The 22740-nt window shown below is 41.7% G+C and overlaps 1 protein-coding gene across 1 annotated transcript in view; it reads left to right on the forward strand.

The window, feature by feature from the left end:
- KNTC1 (kinetochore associated 1) overlaps positions 1-22740 on the forward strand; it is a 177542-nt gene that overhangs the window by 114821 nt on the left and 39981 nt on the right. The window contains exons 45-50 of the mRNA XM_068244149.1: positions 9084-9173; positions 9481-9652; positions 13141-13199; positions 19540-19756; positions 19863-19936; positions 21229-21439. Of these exons, the coding sequence (XP_068100250.1) occupies positions 9084-9173; positions 9481-9652; positions 13141-13199; positions 19540-19756; positions 19863-19936; positions 21229-21439 (823 nt within the window). The remainder of the gene's footprint in view (positions 1-9083; positions 9174-9480; positions 9653-13140; positions 13200-19539; positions 19757-19862; positions 19937-21228; positions 21440-22740) is intronic.

Consider the following 22740-nt stretch of genomic DNA (forward strand, 5'->3'; position numbering starts at 1 on the left):
CCATGCTTAGAAAAAAATAAAAAACACAACTAAATGAGCCTATAGTGTGGCTCAGAGAATATTTCTGCCAGTCAGAGCAAAACTTGTAGTTCTCCGAATGTCTTCCCTTAACCAAGGGAGCCCTATTTGGGGTAAAGCACATCACCTCCGCATCCACCGCCTTTGCTTTTTCCCCCCTCAGCAAGTGCTTTTGAGTGTGGGGGAGATATGTCCTCTCCCTCCCGCCACCTTCAATCTAAATGTACACCCTGCATTCAAAGTGTCTTGTGTTCCCCGGTATAACAGTTAGCTTAACGTTAGCAAAGGATATGGGGGAACCCTCAACAGTTTCACTTTCTCTTATGCGACCCGCTGTGCCCTTAAGCTGCCTCTTCATCTTGGCTCCTCCGAGCGGTGGGAGAGCCTGGTTGCGAATTTTGGGCGTGTGCCCTCTTTCTTTTAGGGTCTTTTGTTTGCCAGCGTTCCTTTTGCGGCAGGGGTGTAATATTAGGTGGGCCTCTCCAGTCATCAAAAGTAACCGGTGGCAAGCTCAAGTCCTCCAAAAATTTTGCTAAATCATCTTTGGTTTTCAGTGTGGCGGAGACTCCATCTACCGTAGCGTGTAGTGCAAAGGGGTATCCCCACTTGTACAGTCCCCCTTTTTGTTTGATAGCTACTAATAGCGGTTTCACCGCTTTTCTCTGCATTAGTGTTCTCCTGGAAAGATCCGGGAAGAGCGTGATTTTTGCGCCTGCAAACTCTATGTATTCCTTATCTCTAATGCTTCTTAGTAGCTGCTCTGCATCGGTGAATCTTAGTAGGCGGCATACTATATCCCGTGGTCTGTTAGGATCTGTGTTCTTGGGACCTAAGGCCCTGTGTGCCCTTTCAATGTCCATGTGATCTGAGGCCTGGCGGTTCAGGATTATATTAAATATCTCAGTAGCTAAAGCTTTTGGATCCTCTGTTCCTGTCACTTCAGGGAGACCGCGTATTCGTACGTTTTGTCTCCTAGAGCGGTTCTTTTGATCATCCATTTGTGAGATTAGGGCCTCTATCTGCTTGTCCTGAGTGTTTAGTTTGTTCTGCATGGCCGCCATTTTAGTGTCAGCCTCTTCTCTCTGATCCTCCAGGTTCACCACTCTATGCCCTATTGCTGTTATGTCCTTATGGAACTCGTCCATCTCCCTCCTAAATGATCTCTCAATCCGGCTGGCAAAGGAGTCTAAGTCCTCTTTTGTGGGTAAATTACGGATCTGTGTACGGAGATCCTCTATTGCATCCCTGTGCTGCGCAGTCTGTGGGCCTGGAGAGCCGCTCGGATTCCCGTTCTGTGGGCTCGGACTATACTCCATCCCCCTCTGAGACCCAGTACCTGGTGAGCTCGACTAAGCTGGTGAACTTTGTGCTGTTTGGGATCTCCGGGGTGGGGTGTTCTCATCTGCGGCTGCAGTGGTCTTCTCCTGCTGCTGCCCCGTCGCCATCTTGGAAAGCATGGGTCTTTCCGTGTTAGTATCTTTCAGGTAGCGCTGGATCCCGGGCCCTTTAATCCTTTTCCTTCCTTCTGTTGTTTTTGGAGATCTTCGACCCCTCAGGCATCCTTCCCCCGTCCGGAGGTATAGCAGTAAGCGGGTTAGCTGTGATCTGTGCAGGGTATTTGCTACAGCTTGCCGGGAGCTCAAAGCGCCGCGTCCTACTCCTCCATTAGCCGGCCACGCCCCCCATTACTTATCACAATTAAACGATCTATATCTTGTTTTTTCCACCACTAATTAGGCTTTCTTTAGGTGGGACATTATGCCAAGAATTATTTTATTCTCAATGTGTTTTAATGGGAAAATTAGGAAAAATCTGAGAAAAAATTAATTATTTTTCAGTTTTCGGCCATTATAGTTTTTAATTAATGCATGCTACTGTAATTAAAACCCATGAAATGTATTTGCCCTTTTGTCCCGGTTATAAAACTGTTATAAAATTGTCCCTATCACAATGTTTGGGCCAATATTTTATTTGGAAATAAAGGTGCATTTTTTTCAGTTTTGCGTCCATCCCTAATTACAAGCCCATAGTTTATAAAGTAACAGTGTTGTACCCTCCTGACATAAATATTTAAAAAAGTTCAGTCCCTAAGGTAACTATTTATGTATTTTTTTTAATTGTAAATTTTTTTTAATTTTTTTTTTTTAATTACAAAAAAAAAAATTGGGAGTGTGGGAGGTAATGAGTTAATTTTTTGTGTAAAAGTAATTTATTTGTATGTGAAAAATGTGTAGGGTGTAGTTTTACTATTTGGCCACAAGATGGCCACAGTAACTTTTTGTTTTAATGCGACCTCCAAGCGTCCTCCCGGAAGCTTGGAGGAAGTACTTGGAGGCTGGGTAAGATCACAATGATCGCGCTGCCCATCGGAGAGCAGCGGATCATTGCGGGACTTAGATCAACGAACGGGAATGGATTTTCCCGTTCATTGATCTCCGGGCGAGCGGGCGGCGGCGTGTTTACGAGCGGGAGCGCGGACAGCGGCGGGAGTGCGCAAAGTACGGATTTCTCCGTCCCTGGGGGTTAAAGGATGGAAAAAGGGACGGAGAAATTCGTACGGGCAGGGGGAAAGTGGTTAATAAAGGGGTCTGACTCTGACATAACATTAAACATGTCAAACTCCAGATTAATTATTTAGTTGTTCCTCTACCTGTTTCTGATCCAAAGTACTGCCATTTGTTTAAATCACAGTTCTCCTCCTGGTCAGAGCAGCCCACATCTTATGTAATAATGTTATATCCAATTCAGACTGCAAGTAGCACACTATTTCCCTGAATAGACAGCTTTGTCAGGTTACATTGTACAGAGATAAAACCTAAATCAACAAACGGGAGTTTCTGTCTCCTTTATCTGAAGAACTGGTAAGAAAGTGGTCATTAGTTTTATTTGAGGATCTCCATGTCTGCAGACCTGACAACATTCTGGTTGTAGACTTGCCTTTTTAAAGTTTCTAAAGCTTTTATGGATTGCACCTGCTGCCTACATCAAGGTCTCCGCTCCAGTGCTCCTAGGGAGGCGTTTGTGGGCATTGCCAGTCAGTTAGTACAGGTAGGCAGTAGGGATGTAGGGATGGTCAATGAGATGCAAATAGTTACAGTTTGGTTGGGAGAAAAAGACATCCATTTATCAAGTTCAATCATGAAAAAAAAGCCACATTTTTGTCCTGTAACCTCACATATCCTAGTTCATCCAGGAAAAGTCAATAAATAAATAAAAACCCTTGCAAGGCTTGTAAAATTAATCTTTAAAGAGAAAAAATATCCTTCCCGACTCCAGGTGCCAGTCAGACAAAATCCCTGGATCAACACTGCCAGGAATAACTTGGCAATTATAGTTCTGAGTTAATGCATGATTATGCAAATTCTATATGAGGATTTATGCAACCTGAAAATAGACCAATCTAATCATTCCAGAGTACATGCATACATTTGCATATAAAATTTGCATAATCTTGCATCAATGCGGAACTATTTTCATCTTATTGACCATCCCTAGTGGCCAGTTTCCTTTGCAAGGTTTGGATGCAAATGATAGTTGGTTAGGACCAATTCCACATAGCTAGCATTGAGTAAGGCCCTGTTGATTAAATGCTGGTCTGCAGATAAGATTTTCAGGGAATCTTTGACGGGTTTGCCCTTCACAGACGTGTGTCAGTTGTAAGTCCACTAGAAATATTTTTGGTGGAGAAAGTGCTCAGTTGCTAAAGAGGGCTTTTGTGTTCATGACCTTTCAGAATTGTTATTTCCACAAGAAAAAGATAAAACGAATCAGCCTTTATCCCAGTTCCATGTGCGATTCCATTCCAAGTTCTCCTGCTCAGGCTGGTTATAGAAGCCTGCTTCGATGGGTGGGGTTCATCTGCAATACTTTGTGAGACTCAGGCTGCTCCCATTTCTGACATAGGGGACAAGGATGTGGTTGGCAATTACCACTTAGAGTTCAGCAGCCTTCCACAACATCTTTTTTTGTTTGTTTGTTTGTTTGTTCACTCCGACATCCCTTTTTTCTTTAGAGCATTCATATGCCATGCTTAATATTGGGCAAGTTTTTGAGTCAGGCGGAAGTACATACCATGCAGGTGAGACAAGTACGGATCAGCGATAGATTGGAGGATTCCCCTATCATCTTTTCTTTATTTTAGATTCTTTCAGCATCAATAATCTGGGTATCATACTTTAGACAACCATCATGATTGATACCAGCCTTCAGATTGGAGAGGAGTCCTTAGTTATCTAATCTCTAAAAGTTCAGGGTCTTTGGTAGAGATACTACTGCAAATCAGCAGCTTGTAGCTATGGACTATTTGTCAGATTAGTAGGACCTTCTGAAAACGTTGCCTGTCAATGTCAATTGTATATAACTGTACAGTATATAATATAGTTAGTCAATGCTGCAGTTGTGACGTGCATCAATGATTAAGGTGGAACTCCAATTCATCTGGCATTGTGGGAGTTGACTTGTATCCTTTGAGTGAAGAATCTTATTTCACCTCTGTCACTGTTCCATACTGCATGAATGGAAAATTACTTTATGAAACCCCATAGTGATCAGGACATGGATCCTGACAAATGGTCACTTTATAATGACATCTTGCAGCAAACCAGCAGTCACTGGGACAACCAAGAGGTCAACATGGTATCTAGGCCATGCATACCTGCTACATAAGAGTCAGTACCAATGATCACAATAGGCTGAAATGAACTTAAAAGCTGCTAAATTGAAATGGTCTTCTATTGTATTGATTTGTGCAATATTGATACAATGAAATAAAATATCTGCTCAGCAAGTGGAAACTAAAGGTGGTCACTAACTGTCCAATTTCTAGCGAAAAACCGTTCGAGCGATCAGAAATTCTGATCGGATTGGTTGTAAATAACCTCCATTGGTGGACACAATCGATTATGAACGAGTGAAAAAAATGTCGTCCGAATGAATTTTCGTCGAACCAAAATTTGGATTTTCTTGTTGGTTGTGATAGATAGGAAGCAAAGATTGGTTCGTTGATGGTGTAGTGAACGATGTATTACAATATTTCACTTCCGATCAGAATGTCTGATCGCTCGAACGATTTTTTGCTAGAAATTGGATCATTAGTGGCCACCTTAATAGTTTGTTTTACTATGCGTGTGTTTAAATGAAGTGATCTAGTATGGGGGGGTAGGATGGTCTTTTATCCTAATGCCACGCCTCCTGTGAGCAGTGCATATATCCATTGGCCTATTAAAGGGAACCTGTGGGGCAACAGAATGAAAACATACATACCTGAGGATTCCTCCATCCTGATCACTCCCATACCATCCTCTCTGGCTTCCCCTTCGCCTGCATTAGGCGCTGGAAAGTCCTGTTGGGCTTGTAAATAGTGATGGATGCAAAACTAAAAAAATGCACCTTTATTTCCAAATAAAATATTGGCGGCATACATAGTGATAGGTGTCACAAACCGCAAGGCCGGTCTGCGGATGGGGTAAATCGATCAGAGTCAGAAATCCTCTCACACTGTCATTTTGTCCATCACGAAGCGTAAACCCGACTTCGCAGTTGATGAACTGACTAATGGAGGGAGCGTTCGGATGCCAACGGATTCACCACACACATACAATTCAAAGATCTGCCACCAAGCGAGTTACACAGCCCGCTACTGTAATTATACTCGGACTTTGAGAACGCTCTATTAACCCTTAGCAGTATGCAGGAACCTGGGTCAGATCGTTATATCTGGGCCGGGTTCTCGCATACGGGTTATAAATGTATACTTCTATTAAACACAGGGTAGCGAGTTCAGGAGAATAGGTACGATTGTGTATGTTCAGCAACAGGTCATAACCGCTACACGATTTTTAAAACGTTTAATAACAAAAATGCATTACATACAGTTATATACACCAATTAACATATATACACAGAGCTTAAAAATAAAAGGGAATAAAATCAGAAATTTCTTACTTAGTTATGCTGAGCAGTCCATTTGAAGAATGAAGAAAAAGAGTCCAGTTTAAAAGTAGGCATTCAGGTTTAGAGTCCTTGAGCACTGCAGGCGCTGGCTCTCCTTAAGCGCCTGCATGAACGTTCCTGGTCGATGGAATTTGGAGAACTGGGCAGGTTTGGTCCCGCCCCACTTTTATAGGACCTGAGTTCTGGGGCTGTCACTACCTGGAAAGTAGGTGTGTTTCAGGCGGGGTTACCTCCTAATCAGCAGGTTGCCGCCCACAGACTCAGAGTAAGAAATGTACCAATTATTAATAATCTGTGTAACTCCGCCCCAGATTGGCGCATCGCAAATCCGAGACTATATTCATAAGCGGCTTGCGACCCTGTATCAAACGAGGCTATACATGCATATTCTATCGCCTGCGCTCTACACAGGCCGGATAAAGTGGTTTCTCTATTGGATTCCTGATAGCTAGAAAATTATAATTCAGGTGAATGACAGAACTGTTTCCTAGGTATCAGGGAATGTAATTTTTGTCTTGCTGTGCCAAACCTATTTTGAATTATTAGTAAATTAACGTTCCCTTTGTTTGAGGCTATGAGCTTGGAGGGAATTTTTAATCTTACTGGTTCGAGCTGGTTTTTCTTTTGGGGGAAGATGAGCTGTGTAGCCAAATGGCTTCTCGGCAGGGGAGTTGGCCATTTGTGAAATTCTTTCCTGACACAGGATGTGGGGGAAGGTTACTGTTGCTCTCAGTAAGAAGAGAGGAAAAAGGACATCTATTGTACATTTACACAGGACTGACAGTAATTGTGCACGGCCATACGAAAATCGTTGGCGCTTGCGCACGACTTTCCATAATGTTCGTCACAATAGGGACATAATTTAAACGGTGTAATAACCAGAACAAATAAAATACATGGGTTTAAATTATGGTAGCGTGTATTATTTTAAAACTATAATGGCCGAAAACTGGGTAATAATGACATTTTTTCCATTTTTTTTTATTAATATTCCTGTCTAAAATGCATGTCGAACAAAAAAAATTCTTAGCAAAATGTACCACCCAAAGGTTGCCTAATTGGTGGCAGAAAAAACAAGATATAGATCATTGTGTTGTGATAAGTAGTGATAAAGTTATTGGTGAATGAATGGGAGGAGTGCTGAAATTATGCATAAGGTGAAAAAACGCTGAAGGCTGAAGTGGTTTAAGTGTGAGGAGAGTGGCTTAGTTTTTAACATAGTTGTGTCTGAACAGTAGTAGTGCAGTTTTATCCAGGGGCAAAACTTTGGTATTGTATCTGTTATGGTAGTAGGCTTACACTACTACTATTACAGTATTACTGTCCCAATTCTCATACATTCTTCTACTTTACACTCATTTCACTACTGCATGGAAAAACGTTTTACTATCAAACATCTTTATTGAAAGTGAAGGTAAACAGTCCATACTTGTTGACACTTCACTACAGTAATGACAATGGGGAACTGAAGTGAAAAGTGAATATCAATAGAGTAAACAATAGGATGTGCAAAGTAGTATATAGAAAATACAATCCTAAAATAATACAAAATAACCAGAGAGATAGTTGAGGTCACGAACATACAAATTCTCTGATAATTGTGCATCCAAAAAGGAGAAGAAAGAAAAAAAAAATGACAAAGACAATGTCTGAGATAAGGAAGAGAGCGTCAAATCTGGATACGTAGGAGTAAATGAGAACCATATGTAGAACTGAGCCAAGGTTTCTGTAATAGATAGCGGAGAGGTCGCCGCGGCGGTGAGCAGCATGGCGGCTGTCTCCGCGTCTCAGCCGGCGGCCTCCACCGCGCAGTTACATGTTGGAGTTTTGCCTGGTCCCTCAGTTGCACATAGATTGAGGGCTAGGCGCGCGCCAGGCGACAGGACCTTTATGCAAGCAGAAGGGGAGCCGGTGCTATGTGTCAGCACTCAGACCTTAGTCAGATCCAAAAGTGTGCTAGAACCAGCAGGAGCTGGGGATCCACACTTAGCCAGATTCTGTTGATAGCTTAAAGTACTAATTGAATTGTATTATTTGTTATGACCCTCTGCTAGCCTTGACTACTCTTCTGATTCTGTGCCTATGCCTATCTGATCTTGTTGCCGACTCAGCTTATACCTCACTCTGATTCAGTCTTCTGTCTTTGTACCGTATCTGTCCGTGTGTTGCCGATCTTGCTTGTCTGACTCTCCTATCCTCACCAGTGAGCTTAGTTCTGGTGAGGGATTCTCAGGGATTCTCAGTTTAGTAATCACCTGCCCCTCAGGTTGATAGCTGCAGTACAGTCTTTTTCACCTGCTCCTCAGGTTGATAGCTGCAGTACAGTCTTAATCATCTGCTCCTCAGGTTGATGGCTGCAGTACAGTCTTAATCACCTGCTTCTCAGGTTGATAGCTACAGTACTATCTGAATCACCCGCTCCTCGGGTGATAAAGCACCTTCCGTTCTACTGTGCATCACCCGCTCCTTGTGTGAACCGATCACTTATTCATCTGTGTCTCCAGCCTGCTGGAGTACTGATTCCAGTGTTCTATAGAGATACCTCCCTCTACCAGCTCCTCTGGGATAGTGGGTATCTCTATCTATATTTACTGTTGCACCAAACACTTATCTTACGCCTGGTTGTCCTGTGTCTTGCTATACTTGCATTATTGGTGATTCTGCAGATCACCACATAATCCGGTATAACATCTGTATTATTGGTGATACTGCAGATCACCAATAATCAGAAAATCTGTTCTTGCTGACACCAATCGTTACAGTTTCCATATTTTAGGAAAGGTATTGAAGTTGTCCTGGATACAACTTGTAAGATATTCATTTTGGCAAATGAAGTTAATTTTGGCCACAATTTGGTTCCAATCTTACCGCCATGGAAATTTTGACAGCAATTGCAAATACTGAACATTGGTGTGTACAGTACTCATAACTCATTTTTATAAAGTAATTATTGTAGTGATAAACTTGTATTTTTAAAACAAAAATAGTAATACATCCACCGCTTATTGATCAGAGCTTTATTTTTAAAAAAAAGCAGTATTAACGCACTCTTAAGTTCAATAACTAAGAAGTTTCTTGTGTTTATTTAAAAATTATATTTTCCTTTCTTTCAGTTGGATCCCTATGACTATGAAACTATTGAGGGTACCTTGCAAGTTATTATGGCTGCTGATGAAAGGAATACTGCTATCCAGCTAAGTCAGGTAGAACAAGCTCTGGGTTTTCACATATATTACTTCTATTTACAGTACACAGTTAACTTTAATGTAGTTCTGCTAGCCAGATCAATAACTGTGTATCTTCTGTAAATGGCAAGCTTCAGGAATATGTTTGTGTGTGTCTTTAATCCATATGAAGTAAAGGAATACTTTCTCATTATATAAACTTTTAAGATGTCTGTTTCTGTCTGTCCTTTCCAACTTCACAGGTTCTGAAAATTGTTGTTTTTCATAGCTGTTTGAATGTACTTCTAGTAATAGTGGTATTTGTTTTTTCTTGTCTTTTTTGTAGGCTTTAAGTTTAGTTAATCTCCTTAAATCCTATAAAAGGATCTCTCCACCTGCTGATATTGAGCACCAGTATATTTTGGAGCAAGGCATTGCAATGTCCAGTTCTGCTCAAACAAGACTTCCTTTTCATTTGCTCTTCTTCACGACCGCAACAAGTTTTTGGGGTATCATATGTAAGTTTTAGGACTAAATATCCATATACGTATCTGCATTTTCCATGGCCTTTTTTTCTGTTTGAGCTTACAGTACAATAATTTCTCCTAGGATATAGCGGGTTAAAGAGACACTGAAGCGAAAAAAAAATTATGATATAATGAATTGGTTTTGTAGTAGGGATAATTACTAGAATATTAGAAGCAAGGAAAAGATCCTCATATTTTTATTTTCAGTTATATAGTGTTTTTTATAACATTGCATCATCCTCTAATATTTGCAGTTTCCCCACTACTCAGCATTGTAAATGATTTTTTTACAGAGCAGGCTGTGAACTTTTGACCTGTCCTGAACTGTTCTCTGCAGAAGAAAAAGCCTGACAGTGAGATAATAAACTTCAGATAACCGCTCTCTGTGACTTTGAAAGTCCTGGCACTGAATGGCTTGTTTTGCAGAGATAACAACTAGAGTGTCTTAACTCTTCCTGTACTGGAAACCATTTTAGACTTATGTCTCTGCTCCCAATGTTTTATTTCTTAGCTGCACTACACACACAAATCATTATATCATAATTTTTTTTTTCGCTTCAGTGTCTCTTTAAGGCCCATATGCAATTCACTTTTTTACCTGAGCTTATTATTCAATGTCCTTTTTAGGGAATATCTTTATAAAGAATAAAAGCCTTGCGGAGTATCCCCTATAAAGAGATGGACTAGTCCAAAACCTGTCACTTCTGTCAGATTTCTACTGCCTACTGTGACAGCGTTATAGGAGAAAGGTTATTTATGGCTCATTTTACTCTGGAAAAAATGTACTTCTTATTTGTATATGTTTGCACATATTTTAAATTTTACAGTTTTTAAACATCCTCTGCTAATGTGTTAAAGAGAGACTGAAGCGAGAATAAAACTGGCTTTTTCCCTTATATTCAGCAGGGGCATGTTTACCCCTGCTAAAATGCCGCTATCCCGCGGCAGAACGAGGGTCCTTTAACCCGGAGCAGTGCTTTTCAGCGCTGCTAGATTTGGGCGCCTCCATTGACTACAATAGGAATCATTCCTATTGCAGCGCTCAGTGAGTAACGTCGGAGCCGTCAGCAGACGGAGCCGAGGTTGCTTAAAAACATAATAATTTGGCCTCCAGCAATCGCTGGAAGCCGAATTATTTCATTCCCCCACTATCCATGGCGGCCTGGAGGGGGAATAGTAATTAAATCGGCCCGGACTTGTGCAGAAGCAGGATCAGCCTTATACTGCTGTATCCTGCGCCCAAGTCTACCGGCGCCGATTTCAAATGTACTCCCTTTACCCCCCAAATCCCCTCCGTGCTGTGCGGGGAGTGCTTCCTGCTTGAGGCAGGGCTAATGGCCGCAGCCCTGCCTCTAAGCGCGTCTATCAGCGCTGATCTCCGCCTCTCCCCCGCCCCCTCAGTCTTCCTTCACTGAGGGGGGCGGGGAGAGGCGGAGATCCGCCGCTGATAGACGCGCATGGGACAGAGCTACAGCTCATAGCTCTGCCTCCATGAGCAGCAAAGTCTACGACCAAGTTGGTTGTGGATTTTGCAGGGGGGGATTTGGGGGGTAAAGGACCCCCGTTCTGTCGCAGGATAGCAGCGTTTTAGCAGGGGCAATTGTGATCCTAGAAAGAGTGGGGCTGTGCGGCCGTGGCCGCGCATGTGCTCGCTCCCGCGCTAGTCATCGGGAGCTTAATGCGCAGACGCAGTACAAGAGAACTTCGCAGTAAGCTCCTGATGGTGCGAGCGGGAGAGCGCACTATCCGTCTTGGAATCGGAGGAGGATGGCGCAGGACATGACAGCTGCAGGGGGCCAGTAGAAGCCCCAGGTAAGTGTCCGTTTTTATTTTCAACCACCCTTCCTCCTCTTCCCCCCCCCCCCCCCCAGAGAACCCCATTAAGCATCTCTGAAGCAACCATAGCCTAGGCAAAAAAATCTTAAAGGACACCAGAGGTGACATGATGAGATAGACATGTGTATGTACAGTTAAGAAAAGGTGGGGGAAAGGCTGCGCGTCCCTAAACACATGCTGCAATTGAATGGTTAGTCGTACAGGCATACACCGCCTCTGCTAGACTGAAAAATGCATGCCCTGCATCCAAGACAAGTGCTAACATTTATTAAACTAGGAGGAACTTTAGCTTCCAATATGGTTTGCATGCAAAGTATATTATACTAGACACTTGCGCCACGGTGAGGCAAACCTCCAGGCAAGTGACCTAACCTTAATTTAAAACCTTGGGAGCAGCTAAGCAAAAAAAAGTGTAACTTACATTTGGTTGAACAGCGAGGAGAACGCCAGCGCATACCACTAAGGCTGCATGGTGGTCATTTCAGATGCAGCCTTAGTGGTATGCGCTGGCACTCTCCTTGCTGTTCCTCGATGTGTATGTACAGTGTCTAGCTCACAAATAGCTCTGCTGTGTTCCTTTTTTTCTTTCTCTGCCTGAAAGAGTTAAACATCAGGTATCTCACTGATACGAAATTACAACTATAAAACACTTTCCTAACAGAAAATAGCTTCTGAGAGCAGGAAAGAGATAAAAAGTGTCGATAGTTCATAGATTTTAGCTGGAATACTTCAATGAATGTGTCATTGAACAAAAACAATAAAACAGTAAAAACTTAAAATGTAGATTTAAATATAAAATAAAACTGGAATATCTTAAAGTAATTTTTAGGAGAAAAAGGATACAATTGTTTATTTCATTAGTTTATTTTCCTCTCGTGTGTCCTTTAAAATGAACTAAATTCCACCTTGTCAGCATTAAAAGCCGCAGAAGCTATAATGGTGTAGCATGAACAAATGTTTCAAAATGGACCACCTGCGTGCCACAATCAGGGTTTTGCAGTCTTGCTATGACCACCCTTCTGAAACAATGTGATAGCAGTCTTTGCTGAGGCTAAATCTGCCAAGAGATTGCAAGTTGTGGCGGGAGGTGTCGCTTAGAAAAGCCCAGTAGGTGTGGCCTGGGAGATACTGTGCTTGTGTCTGTGCCACTGAGATGGCCTATCACAGAAAGAAGGGGTGAAGACAAAAGAAGTGGAATGTTAATCATATTCTGAGGCCTTCCAGTGCCGCCACAGTACTTCTCTGTTGCTCAATACAGAAATCAGCTGTTGCTGTATTGGCTAAACCAAAAAAAGGAAAAAAGTCATAGAAAATGTTGTCCTGTCTCTTTTTTTTATTTTGGTGTTATTTTATGGAAAGCTTATTTTTTTTGTTGCATGCTTTTGATTCACCGTATATTTTGAAGAAAGTGATAGGAGGATTGGTGTTGTCCAAGGTTTTGTATTGGACAGGAAACAGGTCTGATAGGCCTTGCTACCATTCCCCCCAAAAAATAATAAGTGTGGACTCGAGCCCACCAGATGCTATCAACATCTGTAGCAACACTTGCAAGAAATTAAAGTTGCTCCAACTAGAGCTAGGTTAAAAGTGCTTTGTCTCTTGGTGTATGCCATGGTGGGTAATTGTATAATCTCTCATTCCAGCTGCTGAGCTAAGTGAAGAATCTTTTCCAACATTGTTACTCATTTCTAAACTCCTGAAGGTGAGAATACCCAAATCAATATATTTCTACATTGAAAAAAAAATGTTTTTCACTGAACATATATAGTAGATTGTAATAGTTTGTTAACTCATATAACCATGTGCAACAGTTCACAATTATATGGTGAAGGGCCGTGTTCACGACAAAACATTTTGTCAGATTTGGTTTTGTCTTCCTGCGTGTAAAATGTATTTATGGTTTGTGCTTTAGCCTCACTTCAACACCATTGTGATTTTGGTTGCTATGTTCTAAATTAGAAACACAATTGGCTGGTCTTCAGTCAAGATGAGATGATGAAGTTGTGATGGGTTCAACATAAGGGGTACCTTAACTGACTTGTGGCATGATGTGATAAACATGTGTATATTCAGTGCCAAGCATACAAATAACTATGATTTGGTCTTTTTTGTTTTCCCCTAAGGGAATTAAACATTTAGGTATGCAAGTGACTGTCTCTTTAGTCAGGCCTAGTCGGACTACAGGGTAACCCTCACTGATAAGTAATTACAGCCATACAACTCTTTCCTAGAAGAGGACCGCTTCTAAAATGAGGGGATATATAAAAAAGGTCAATAGTTCATAGATTTTGGCTAAGAAAGATTGTGTAAAAGACTGTGTCATTCAGCTGATGCAAAACCTAATTTTACATGAAAAACAAAACTGGGGATTCTAAAAAAAAGTATTGTTTGGGTCCGGACTTTACTCCCCCGCAAAAAAATTTAGTTACAGAAAAAACATTTTTGAAAACTTTCCGTGTATAAAAATTCTTTACGTTCACTGCAGAGAACAGTAAGACTTTGCGTATCTCTCAGCTAATGGGCAAATGTAATAATTGTTAAAGCGCTCTGCCAGTGTCTTCACTCTGCCTCCTCCCTCTGCTGAATAGACACATTGCCCTGGCAACAGCTAAAACACTTTAGCAAAAAAGGAGGGGGCAGAATGAAGACACAGGCAGAGAGAATCTTTCTGGCAATAATTATTTTTGCCGAGTAGCCAGATATAAGCAAGCCTGTACTGCAGGGGTCTCAAACTCAATTTACCTGGGGGGCTGCAGGAGGCAAAGTCAGGATGAGGCTGGGCCGCATAAGGAATTTCACAATCGTGGCGCATCGCCGCCTCTGCCTGCCCCTCACTCTCCCTTCACAGAGAGGGGCGGGGAGAGGCAGCGATCCGTGCGGCGATTGACGTCAGGAGGGGCAGAGCTGAAGCTGAAAGCTCTGCCCCTTCCAGGAGATGCCGACGGATTGCCCCCTGGGCGATTTGGGCCCTCGTTTAGCGGCGGGGATGCGGCGGATTACTTGGGAGCACTAAAGCAAACTATAAGGAAGCTTTTGCCGGCGAGGGCCACAAAATATTGTATCGAGGGCAGCAAATGGCCCGCGGGCCGCGAATTTGAGACCCCTGCTGTACTGCTATCTGCAGTGAAAGTAAATGGTTTTTACACACAGACTTGGGAATGCTTTCAAATGTTCTTTTATGTAACTACGGTAAAGGTGGCAGATAAACTGGTCGATAGATTATGCCAAATGCTGTACCGATTTTGATCAGAGCGATTTAATTGGCTGTGAATCGCCAGGAAAATATGGTCTGCTTTAGAGTAGTTATTGAAATTTTAGTTTGGGCAGTATAAGCTCATTTTAATGATTGTTAGGAGGACCTGAGCATGCATTGTTCTTGAAAACAGTATGTAGAATGTAATTCACTTACAAAATAGACCTGTTTGTTGCCAGTGTAGACATACAGTGAGATGCGAAAGTTTGGGCAACCTTGTTAATCATCATGATTTTCCTGTATAAATTGTTGGTTGTTACGATAAAATTAGGCAGGTGCATACATTTGAGCACCACAAAGAAGAAATAAAATCAATATTTAGTAGATCCTCCCTTTGCAGAAATTACAGGCTCTTAACGCTTCCTATAGGTTCCAATGTGAGAGTCTGGATTCTGGTTGAAGGTATTTTGCACCATTCCTCTTAACAAAACATCTCTAGTTTATTCAGGTTTGATGGCTTCTGAGCATGGACCGCTCTCTTTAACTCACACCACAGATTTTAAATTCTATTTAGGTCTGGGGACTGAGATGGCCATTCCAGAACGTTGTACTTGTTCCTCTGCATGAATGCCTTAGTGTATTTTGCGCAGTGTTTAGGGTCGTTGTCTTGTGGAAAGATCCAGTCCCAGCGCAGCTTCAGCTTTGTCACTGATTCCTGGTCATTGGTCTCCAGAATCTGTTGGTACTGAGTGGAATCCATGCGTCCCTCAACTTTGACAAGATTCCTAGACCCTGCACTGGCCAGACAGCCCCACAGCATGATGGAACCACCACCATATTTGACTGTAGGTAGCAGATAGTTGTTTTTTGTTTGTTTTGTTTTTTTGGAATACTGTGTTCTTTTTCCTCCATGCATAACACCCCTTGTTATGCCCAAATAACTCAATTTTAGTTTAAGTCCACAGCACCTTATTCCAAAATGAAGCTGGCTTGTCCAAATTTGCTTTAGCATACCTCAAGCGATTCTATTTGTGCTGTGGGTGGAGAAAAGGTTTCCTATGCATCACTCTCCAATACAGCATCTCCTTGTGTAAAGTGCGCCATAAGGTAGAACGATGCACAGTGACTGTTCTCACCAATCGTCGCTTCTGTTTATCTGATATTTTTCTTGGTCTGCCACTTCGCGCCTTGACTTGAACTGAGCCTGTGGTCGTCCATTTCCTCGATATGTTTCTAACTGTGGAAACAGACAGCTAAAATCTCTGAGACAGCTTTCTGTATCCTTCCCCTAAACCATGATTGTGAACAATCTTTGTCTTCAGGTAATTTGAGAGGTTTTTTTGAGACCCCCATATTGCTACTCTTCGGAGAAAATTCAAAGAGCATGGAAACTTACATTTGACCCCCTTAAATACTCTTTCTCATAATTGTATTCACCTGTGTATGTCGGTCAGGGGTCACTGAGCTTACCAAGCCAATTTGAGTTCAAATAATTAGCTCTAAAGGTTTTTGAATCAATAAAATGACAACAGTGCCCAAATTTATGCACCTGCCTAATTTTATTTAAACAATTATTGCGCACTTTCTGTAAATCCAATAAACTTCATTTCACTTCTCAAATATCACTGTGTGTGTGTCTCCCATATGATATACAGTGGGATGCGAAAGTTTGGGCAACAACACTGTAGGCTCAAGTGGTTAAACAACTATTGCACACTTTTTGTAAATCCAATTAACTTATTTTCACTCCACAAATATCACTGTGTGTGTCTCCTAGATCAGTGTTTCTCAACATTTTATTAGTGTGTACCCTTTTTAAAACCCTGTACTCATCGAGTACCCCCTAGCATAGTAAACATGATCACAAGTACCCCTTGACAAATATATATTTAATCGTAGTACATGATAATTGGTTCTAAACAATGTGCAAGCATTTATTATTGCTTTTAATTAGCTAAAATACTAATTTGGTGTTGTTTAAATAAGAATTATAATTTTCTAAATCTCTAAATTTGTTATTCTTGGTTAAGTATATCAAGCCCGAGTACCCCCTGGACCCATCAGAAGTACCCCCTGGGGTACGCGTACCGCATGTTGAGAACCTATGTCCTAGATGATATATTTAACTGACTTTTTTTTATCGTAACAACCACTGATTTATACAGAAAAATCATGATGATTAACAAGGTTGCCCAAGCTTTCGCATCCCACTGTATATCATATGGGAGACGCACACACAGTGATATTTGACAAGTGAAATTAAGTTTATTGGATTTACAGAAAGTGCGCAATAATTGTTTAAATAAAATTAGGCAGGTGCATAAATGTGGGCACTGTTGTCATTTTATTGATTCCAAAACCTTTAGAGCTAATTATTTGAACTCAAATTGGCTTGGTAAGCTCAGTGACCCCTGACCGACATACACAGGTGAATACAATTATGAGAAAGAGTATTTAAGGGGGTCAAATGTAAGTTTCCATGCTCTTTGAATTTTCTCCGAAGAGTAGCAATATGGGGGTCTCAAAAAAACCTCTCAAATTACCTGAAGACAAAGATTGTGATGGTGGACAACGAGACCATGTGAGGTTGGAATATCACCGTGGTGAAGTTTTATTGACTGCATTTATTCCTCATTGATCTGCGCTGACTTCTTAATACTAATTTTGTGGACTTTGGACGTTGTTCATTCTCGGCGGCGATCATATGTTTTATTTCCTTGGAGCTAATAAACTGTTTGCTTGTATCACAATTAATTGATGTATATCTTTTTTTTTTTTTTTTTTTTTCCCCCGCCACTAATTAGACTTTCTTTGGGTGGTACATTTTGCTAAGAATTAAGAAAGAAATGGAAAACAATTCATTATTTCTCAGTTATTGGCCATTATAGTTTGAAATGAATACATGCTGCCGTAATTAAAACACATGTATTTTATTTGCCCATTTGTCCCGGTTATTACAGTTTAAATGATGTCCCTATCACAATTTATGGCGCCGATATTTTATTTAGAAATTAAGGTGCATCTTTTTCAATTTGCGTCCATCACTATTTACAAGCTTATAATTTTAAAAAATATAATATACTCTCTTGACATGTATATTTAAAAAGTTCAGACCCTTAGGTAACTATTTGTTGATGTTTTTTTTTTTTATTATTATTGTAATTTTTTTATTATTTTTTTTTTATTAAAAAATGTATTTGGGTAATTTTTGGTGTGGGAGGTAAACCGCTAATTTTAAATGTAATATAATGTAATTATTTAAGCTTCCTGGAAGTAAGCCAGAGCTGAGCTCGGGCTATGCCGCGCAGGAAGATATCTCAGCCCCTGGTGGGGCGATTTTCGCCATTTAAAGTGCTGTGCGCGCAGCTAGCACTTTGCTAGCCGCGCGCACAGCTTGATCGCCGCCGCTCTGCGGCAATCGCCCGCACGCAGCGGCAGAAGAGGGCCCCCCCCCCGGCCAGAGCCCTGCGCTGCCCGGACCAATGAGTTCCGGGCAGCACTATGGGCTGGATCGGAGGCGTCGGACGTCTGCTGACGTCCATGACATCATTCCGATCGTCGCCATGGCGACAGAAGAAGCCAAACAGGGGAGCGCGTTATATACGCGTACCCCTGGTTGCTATTGATGCCGGCGACGATCGCACTAGAGGGACACATGCGCCCTCTAGTGGTGTTTCATGTAGCTACCACTCTGGTAGCTTTACATGAAACAAAAAAAAAATAAAAAAAAAAAGGATTTTTGCCTATTTGGCAAAAAAAATTAACCGCCAGGGAGGTTAATTAAAAAAATTTATGTGGGGGTAGTTTACTATTTGGCCACAAGATAGCCACAGTCAAAAAGTCCTAGAAGCAAACGATCATGCTTCCAAGAACAAGAACGAGGCCGGGAAACTTTTTTTTTTTTTTTGAATTTGCAAAAAGACCAGTGGCCTCTTATAAGAGACCGTCGTTTTTTCTGCGGGGTACTTAGATCGTTGAATGGGGACTATATTCCCATTCATTGATCTCGGGGCTAACGAGAGGCGGCACGACGCAGTGGCAGCAGAAGAGTCTATCTGGATGGATATATCAGTCCAGATAGACTTAAGTGGTTAAACAATTATTGCACACTTTCTGTAAATCCAATAAACTTCATTTCACTTCTGAAATATCACTGTGTGTGTCACCTATAGGATATATTTAACTGACATTTTTATAGTAATAACCAATGATTTATACAGGAAAATCATGACAATTAACAAGGTTGCCCAACTTTTCGCATCCCACTGTATCTGGATGGAGCCATAACACTCATTGGCCCATATGCAATTCACTTTTTCACCTAGGTGATATTTTCATAACTTGTAAAAAAAAATGCATTTTAAGTCACCAGCAAGCAAGAAAAGTCAAAATAATTTTTGTAGTAGTTTTTCAACTATTTTGTGGTACTTTTGCAGTTGCAAAATGCTGAAAAGTTATTTTAAATGCAAGATGAAAATGATCTCCTTGGAGTGAATTGCATATGGGCTATTGCATTTTACCCCTGTTGATCAAATATACTTCCAAAACTAGAAGCTTATAGTGCACATACAGCCTTATGCTTATAGAGCTCTTAAGTCCAGTTTTCATCTGGCTTTTTGTGTATTTGGCATAAGGCATACAAATTAATCGGATTTGGGGATTGGCAATACGGGGTACAAAAGTTATGGATTGCTAAAAGGGTGTTAACCATGAACTAAAAGGAGCCAAAGACCCACATATTACGAGAATGAAACATTTGCAAGCATAAGCAAAAGCTGTTTAGGGCAATGTTTGACTTCAAGGAAAAGTGTGTAATTTTCTGTGTTTTTTTTTTTTTTTTCATGTATAGGTGTCACTGGATACATTGTACATGAATGCTGTCAAGCATGTCTTTGAGAAAAATTTAAGGCCCAGAGCACTCAAGCTGAAGAATAATGAATGTTCTTCACTTATTAACAAAGAAACAGCTAAGACTGTGCTTACGATTCAGTCATACCTTCAGTCTATCAGTAACCCGGAGTGGGCTGCAGCTATAGCTCACAGGATTGCACAGGAACTTCCAACAGGTAAAAAGTTCCTTCCGATCATATTGCACTTAACAGGCCTTTGTGCTATGACCAAAGGCTCTTGCCTGTTTTATGTTTTTCACCAGTGATTTTGATTTTGTTTTAGGACAGGATAAAAATGATGCCTTAAAATTTTGTTTACATTTGGCTGAAAAGTGGAAGAACAGCATTTTGTCTGAGGTAATTCAAAAAGTATCCATAGAAAATAAGTGCATGCTTTCGTATTACATTTGTCACCCCTCTGTGGTTTATACTGTGTATAGTTCATAATATTTTGGCTATACAAGAATTCTAATGCAGTTACTAAATAAGGACAAAGTCGCATACAATTTTTAATTCACAAAATCCACACATTTGGCCTTTATGAACAAATCTATTTAATTATTGTATACATTTTTATCATAGAAATCAAAGAGGCGAGGAATTGATTTCAGTGTAAACTGCCTTGCTTTCCCACATCCAAGGTTTTTTTTTTTCTATTTAAAGCACACTTCTAGTGTACACAAAAATCACCGAGGTACAGTAATGCTTAAGTTATAATTACCTGGAGTTGCAGTATCATGGGAACAGTGATGAAGCAGCCCAGACCTACACGGGGGAACTTGTTAATGATCTCAGGACAGCTGGGATCATAGTCACCAAGAAAACAATTGGTAACACACTACGCTGGTATGGATTTTACATAGCCTACAATGTCGCTTGCTCAAGACAGCACATGTACAGGCCCGTCTGCAGCTTACCAGTGCACATCTGAATGATGCAGGGGAGAGCTGGGTGAAAGTTGTGGTCAGATGAGACCAACATTGAGCTCTTTAGCATCAACTCAATTTTTATTTGCTAAGGGGACAGGACACCTTCACTGCATGGAAGGGACAATGGATGGGGCCACGTACTGACAGATCATGTGTTTACCAGCTCCTTTCCTCAGCCAGAGCATTGAAAATGGGTTGTAGATGGGTATTCCAGCATGATAATGACCCAAAACAAGAGTTGCCAAACATCAGCCTTTAAAACCTTACTGACTTGGAGGGGATCTGCAACCCCTTTGCAGATCCCCTCCAAGTCAGTAGTGGCCCCTAGTGGGCCAAGGTCTTCCCTGAGAAGTGTGCAAGCCTGGTGGCCAACTACAAGAAACGTCTGACCTCTCTGATTGCCAAGGAGGGTTTTGCCACCAATTACCAAGTCATCTTTTGATACTTATTTCACTCATTACAGTGCACATCAAGCTCTGACTTTGGCACTGGGGATTTTGAGGGTATGTTTTGTTTTTATTTTGTCAGTTATAACTACAATAAACCTATCATTACAATTATAGACTGGTCATATCGTGGGCAGAGGGCAAATGAGCAAAAACAACAGGAGAACAAATACGTCTTTCGCTCACTGTATCACATCAGTAATTAATGGCTAAATAATTTCTTTAGGAGTATGTTCTATAACTAACTAATATATTTCCTTTCCTGACTTTTCAGGCAGAAGCCCACAAAAAAGCAGATGTACTAATAAAGAAGCTTAGTGTGCAGTACCAGCGTTCAGCCACAGAAAATGTGCTGATTACACATAAATTGAATACCCCAGACTTACTGAAACAGATTGGTAAACCTGCAAATCTCATTGTGTCACTCTATGAGCACAGTAGTGTGGAAGAAAGGATACGAAATCCAACAGTCAGAGATCATCCTGGTATGTGCAGAATTAAGTTATCGCCACCCGGCTGGTCATTGCTGTGAATCTCTTTGTGAATGCCTGCTAGGATAATCCATTCGCTTGCAACGTTTAAATTAAATTTGTCATTTGCAAAGACTATTTGCGCGTTAATGTAGTAGTGGCCTCGCTACTGGAGTACTGCGGTCGCACTACAAGCGTTAAGTGCGTACACTTCAGTAATTTTACCACGCGCTGTGTAATATTACTGCGCGCTGTGTGTGCCCGGTAATATTAACACAATTTGATGAATCAAGGCCAAGAAGTCTAATCTTCACCAGCAACTGTTCTCTTATGAATGGAGGATTTTGTAAGGGCTCTTTTACTCTGAGTGAGTTGCAGTGAGTGTATTTTTTTGTAGGTAAAATACCTCATAAAGTATTTTCCTCTTTTCATAGCAATTCTGATAGATTTTTCTCCATTTCTGAACATGAGGTAAAACATGAGGTATTTCAGTAAATACAGTACCGTATTTTCCGGACCATAAGACGCACTTTTTCTCCCTCAAAAGTGGGGGGGGAAAGTGTGTGCGTCTTATGGTCCGAATGTAACAATTTGAACCAGCGGGCCCACACAAACATCGGTCGTCAGCGTGTGTCACTCGCTTTAAAGGTAGTCTCCACGTGGCCTCCAATTCCATATTCTTTCTTTAGATGCCAGCCAATCATTTGAGGGCACTGTCAATCATGGCCGCAGCAGCGGCCCGACATGCTGACCCCTGCTGTCCCACTTCCTCCTGGCCTGATGCTTCCGTGTACAGCGGTATCCATGCGTGCGTTCCACGAAGTCTCATCTGTCAGAGTGCTGCCTCGCTCGTCTTGAAATGCCCATTTTGAGTAACTGGCAGTCTTGGTCAGACACGCTGACCCATATGCTGTCCCCCGCACCAGCGGGTTCGATCGCTGTTCCTCCCGGCTTCTGCCTCCATATGTTCCTATCAGGCGCCGCCAGCCAATCAGGAGGGGGCCGATGGTCTTGAGGGCGGGAGCAGGCTCTGCCGTTCTGGCCAATCACTGCACTCGCTGATCTCAGCAAGTGCAGTGATTGGCCAGAACGGCAGAGCCTGCTCCCGTCCTCAAGACCATCGGCCCCCTCCTGATTGGCTGGCGGCGCCTGATAGGAACATATGGAGGCAGAAGCCGGGAGGAACAGCGATCGAACCCGCTGGTGCGGGGGACAGCATATGGGTCAGCGTGTCTGACCAAGACTGCCAGTTACTCAAAATGGGCATTTCAAGACGAGCGAGGCAGCACTCTGACAGATGAGACTTCGTGGAACGC

Source organism: Hyperolius riggenbachi, chromosome 1 (genome assembly GCF_040937935.1).
Source record: "Hyperolius riggenbachi isolate aHypRig1 chromosome 1, aHypRig1.pri, whole genome shotgun sequence".
Classification (NCBI taxonomy): domain Eukaryota; kingdom Metazoa; phylum Chordata; class Amphibia; order Anura; family Hyperoliidae; genus Hyperolius; species Hyperolius riggenbachi.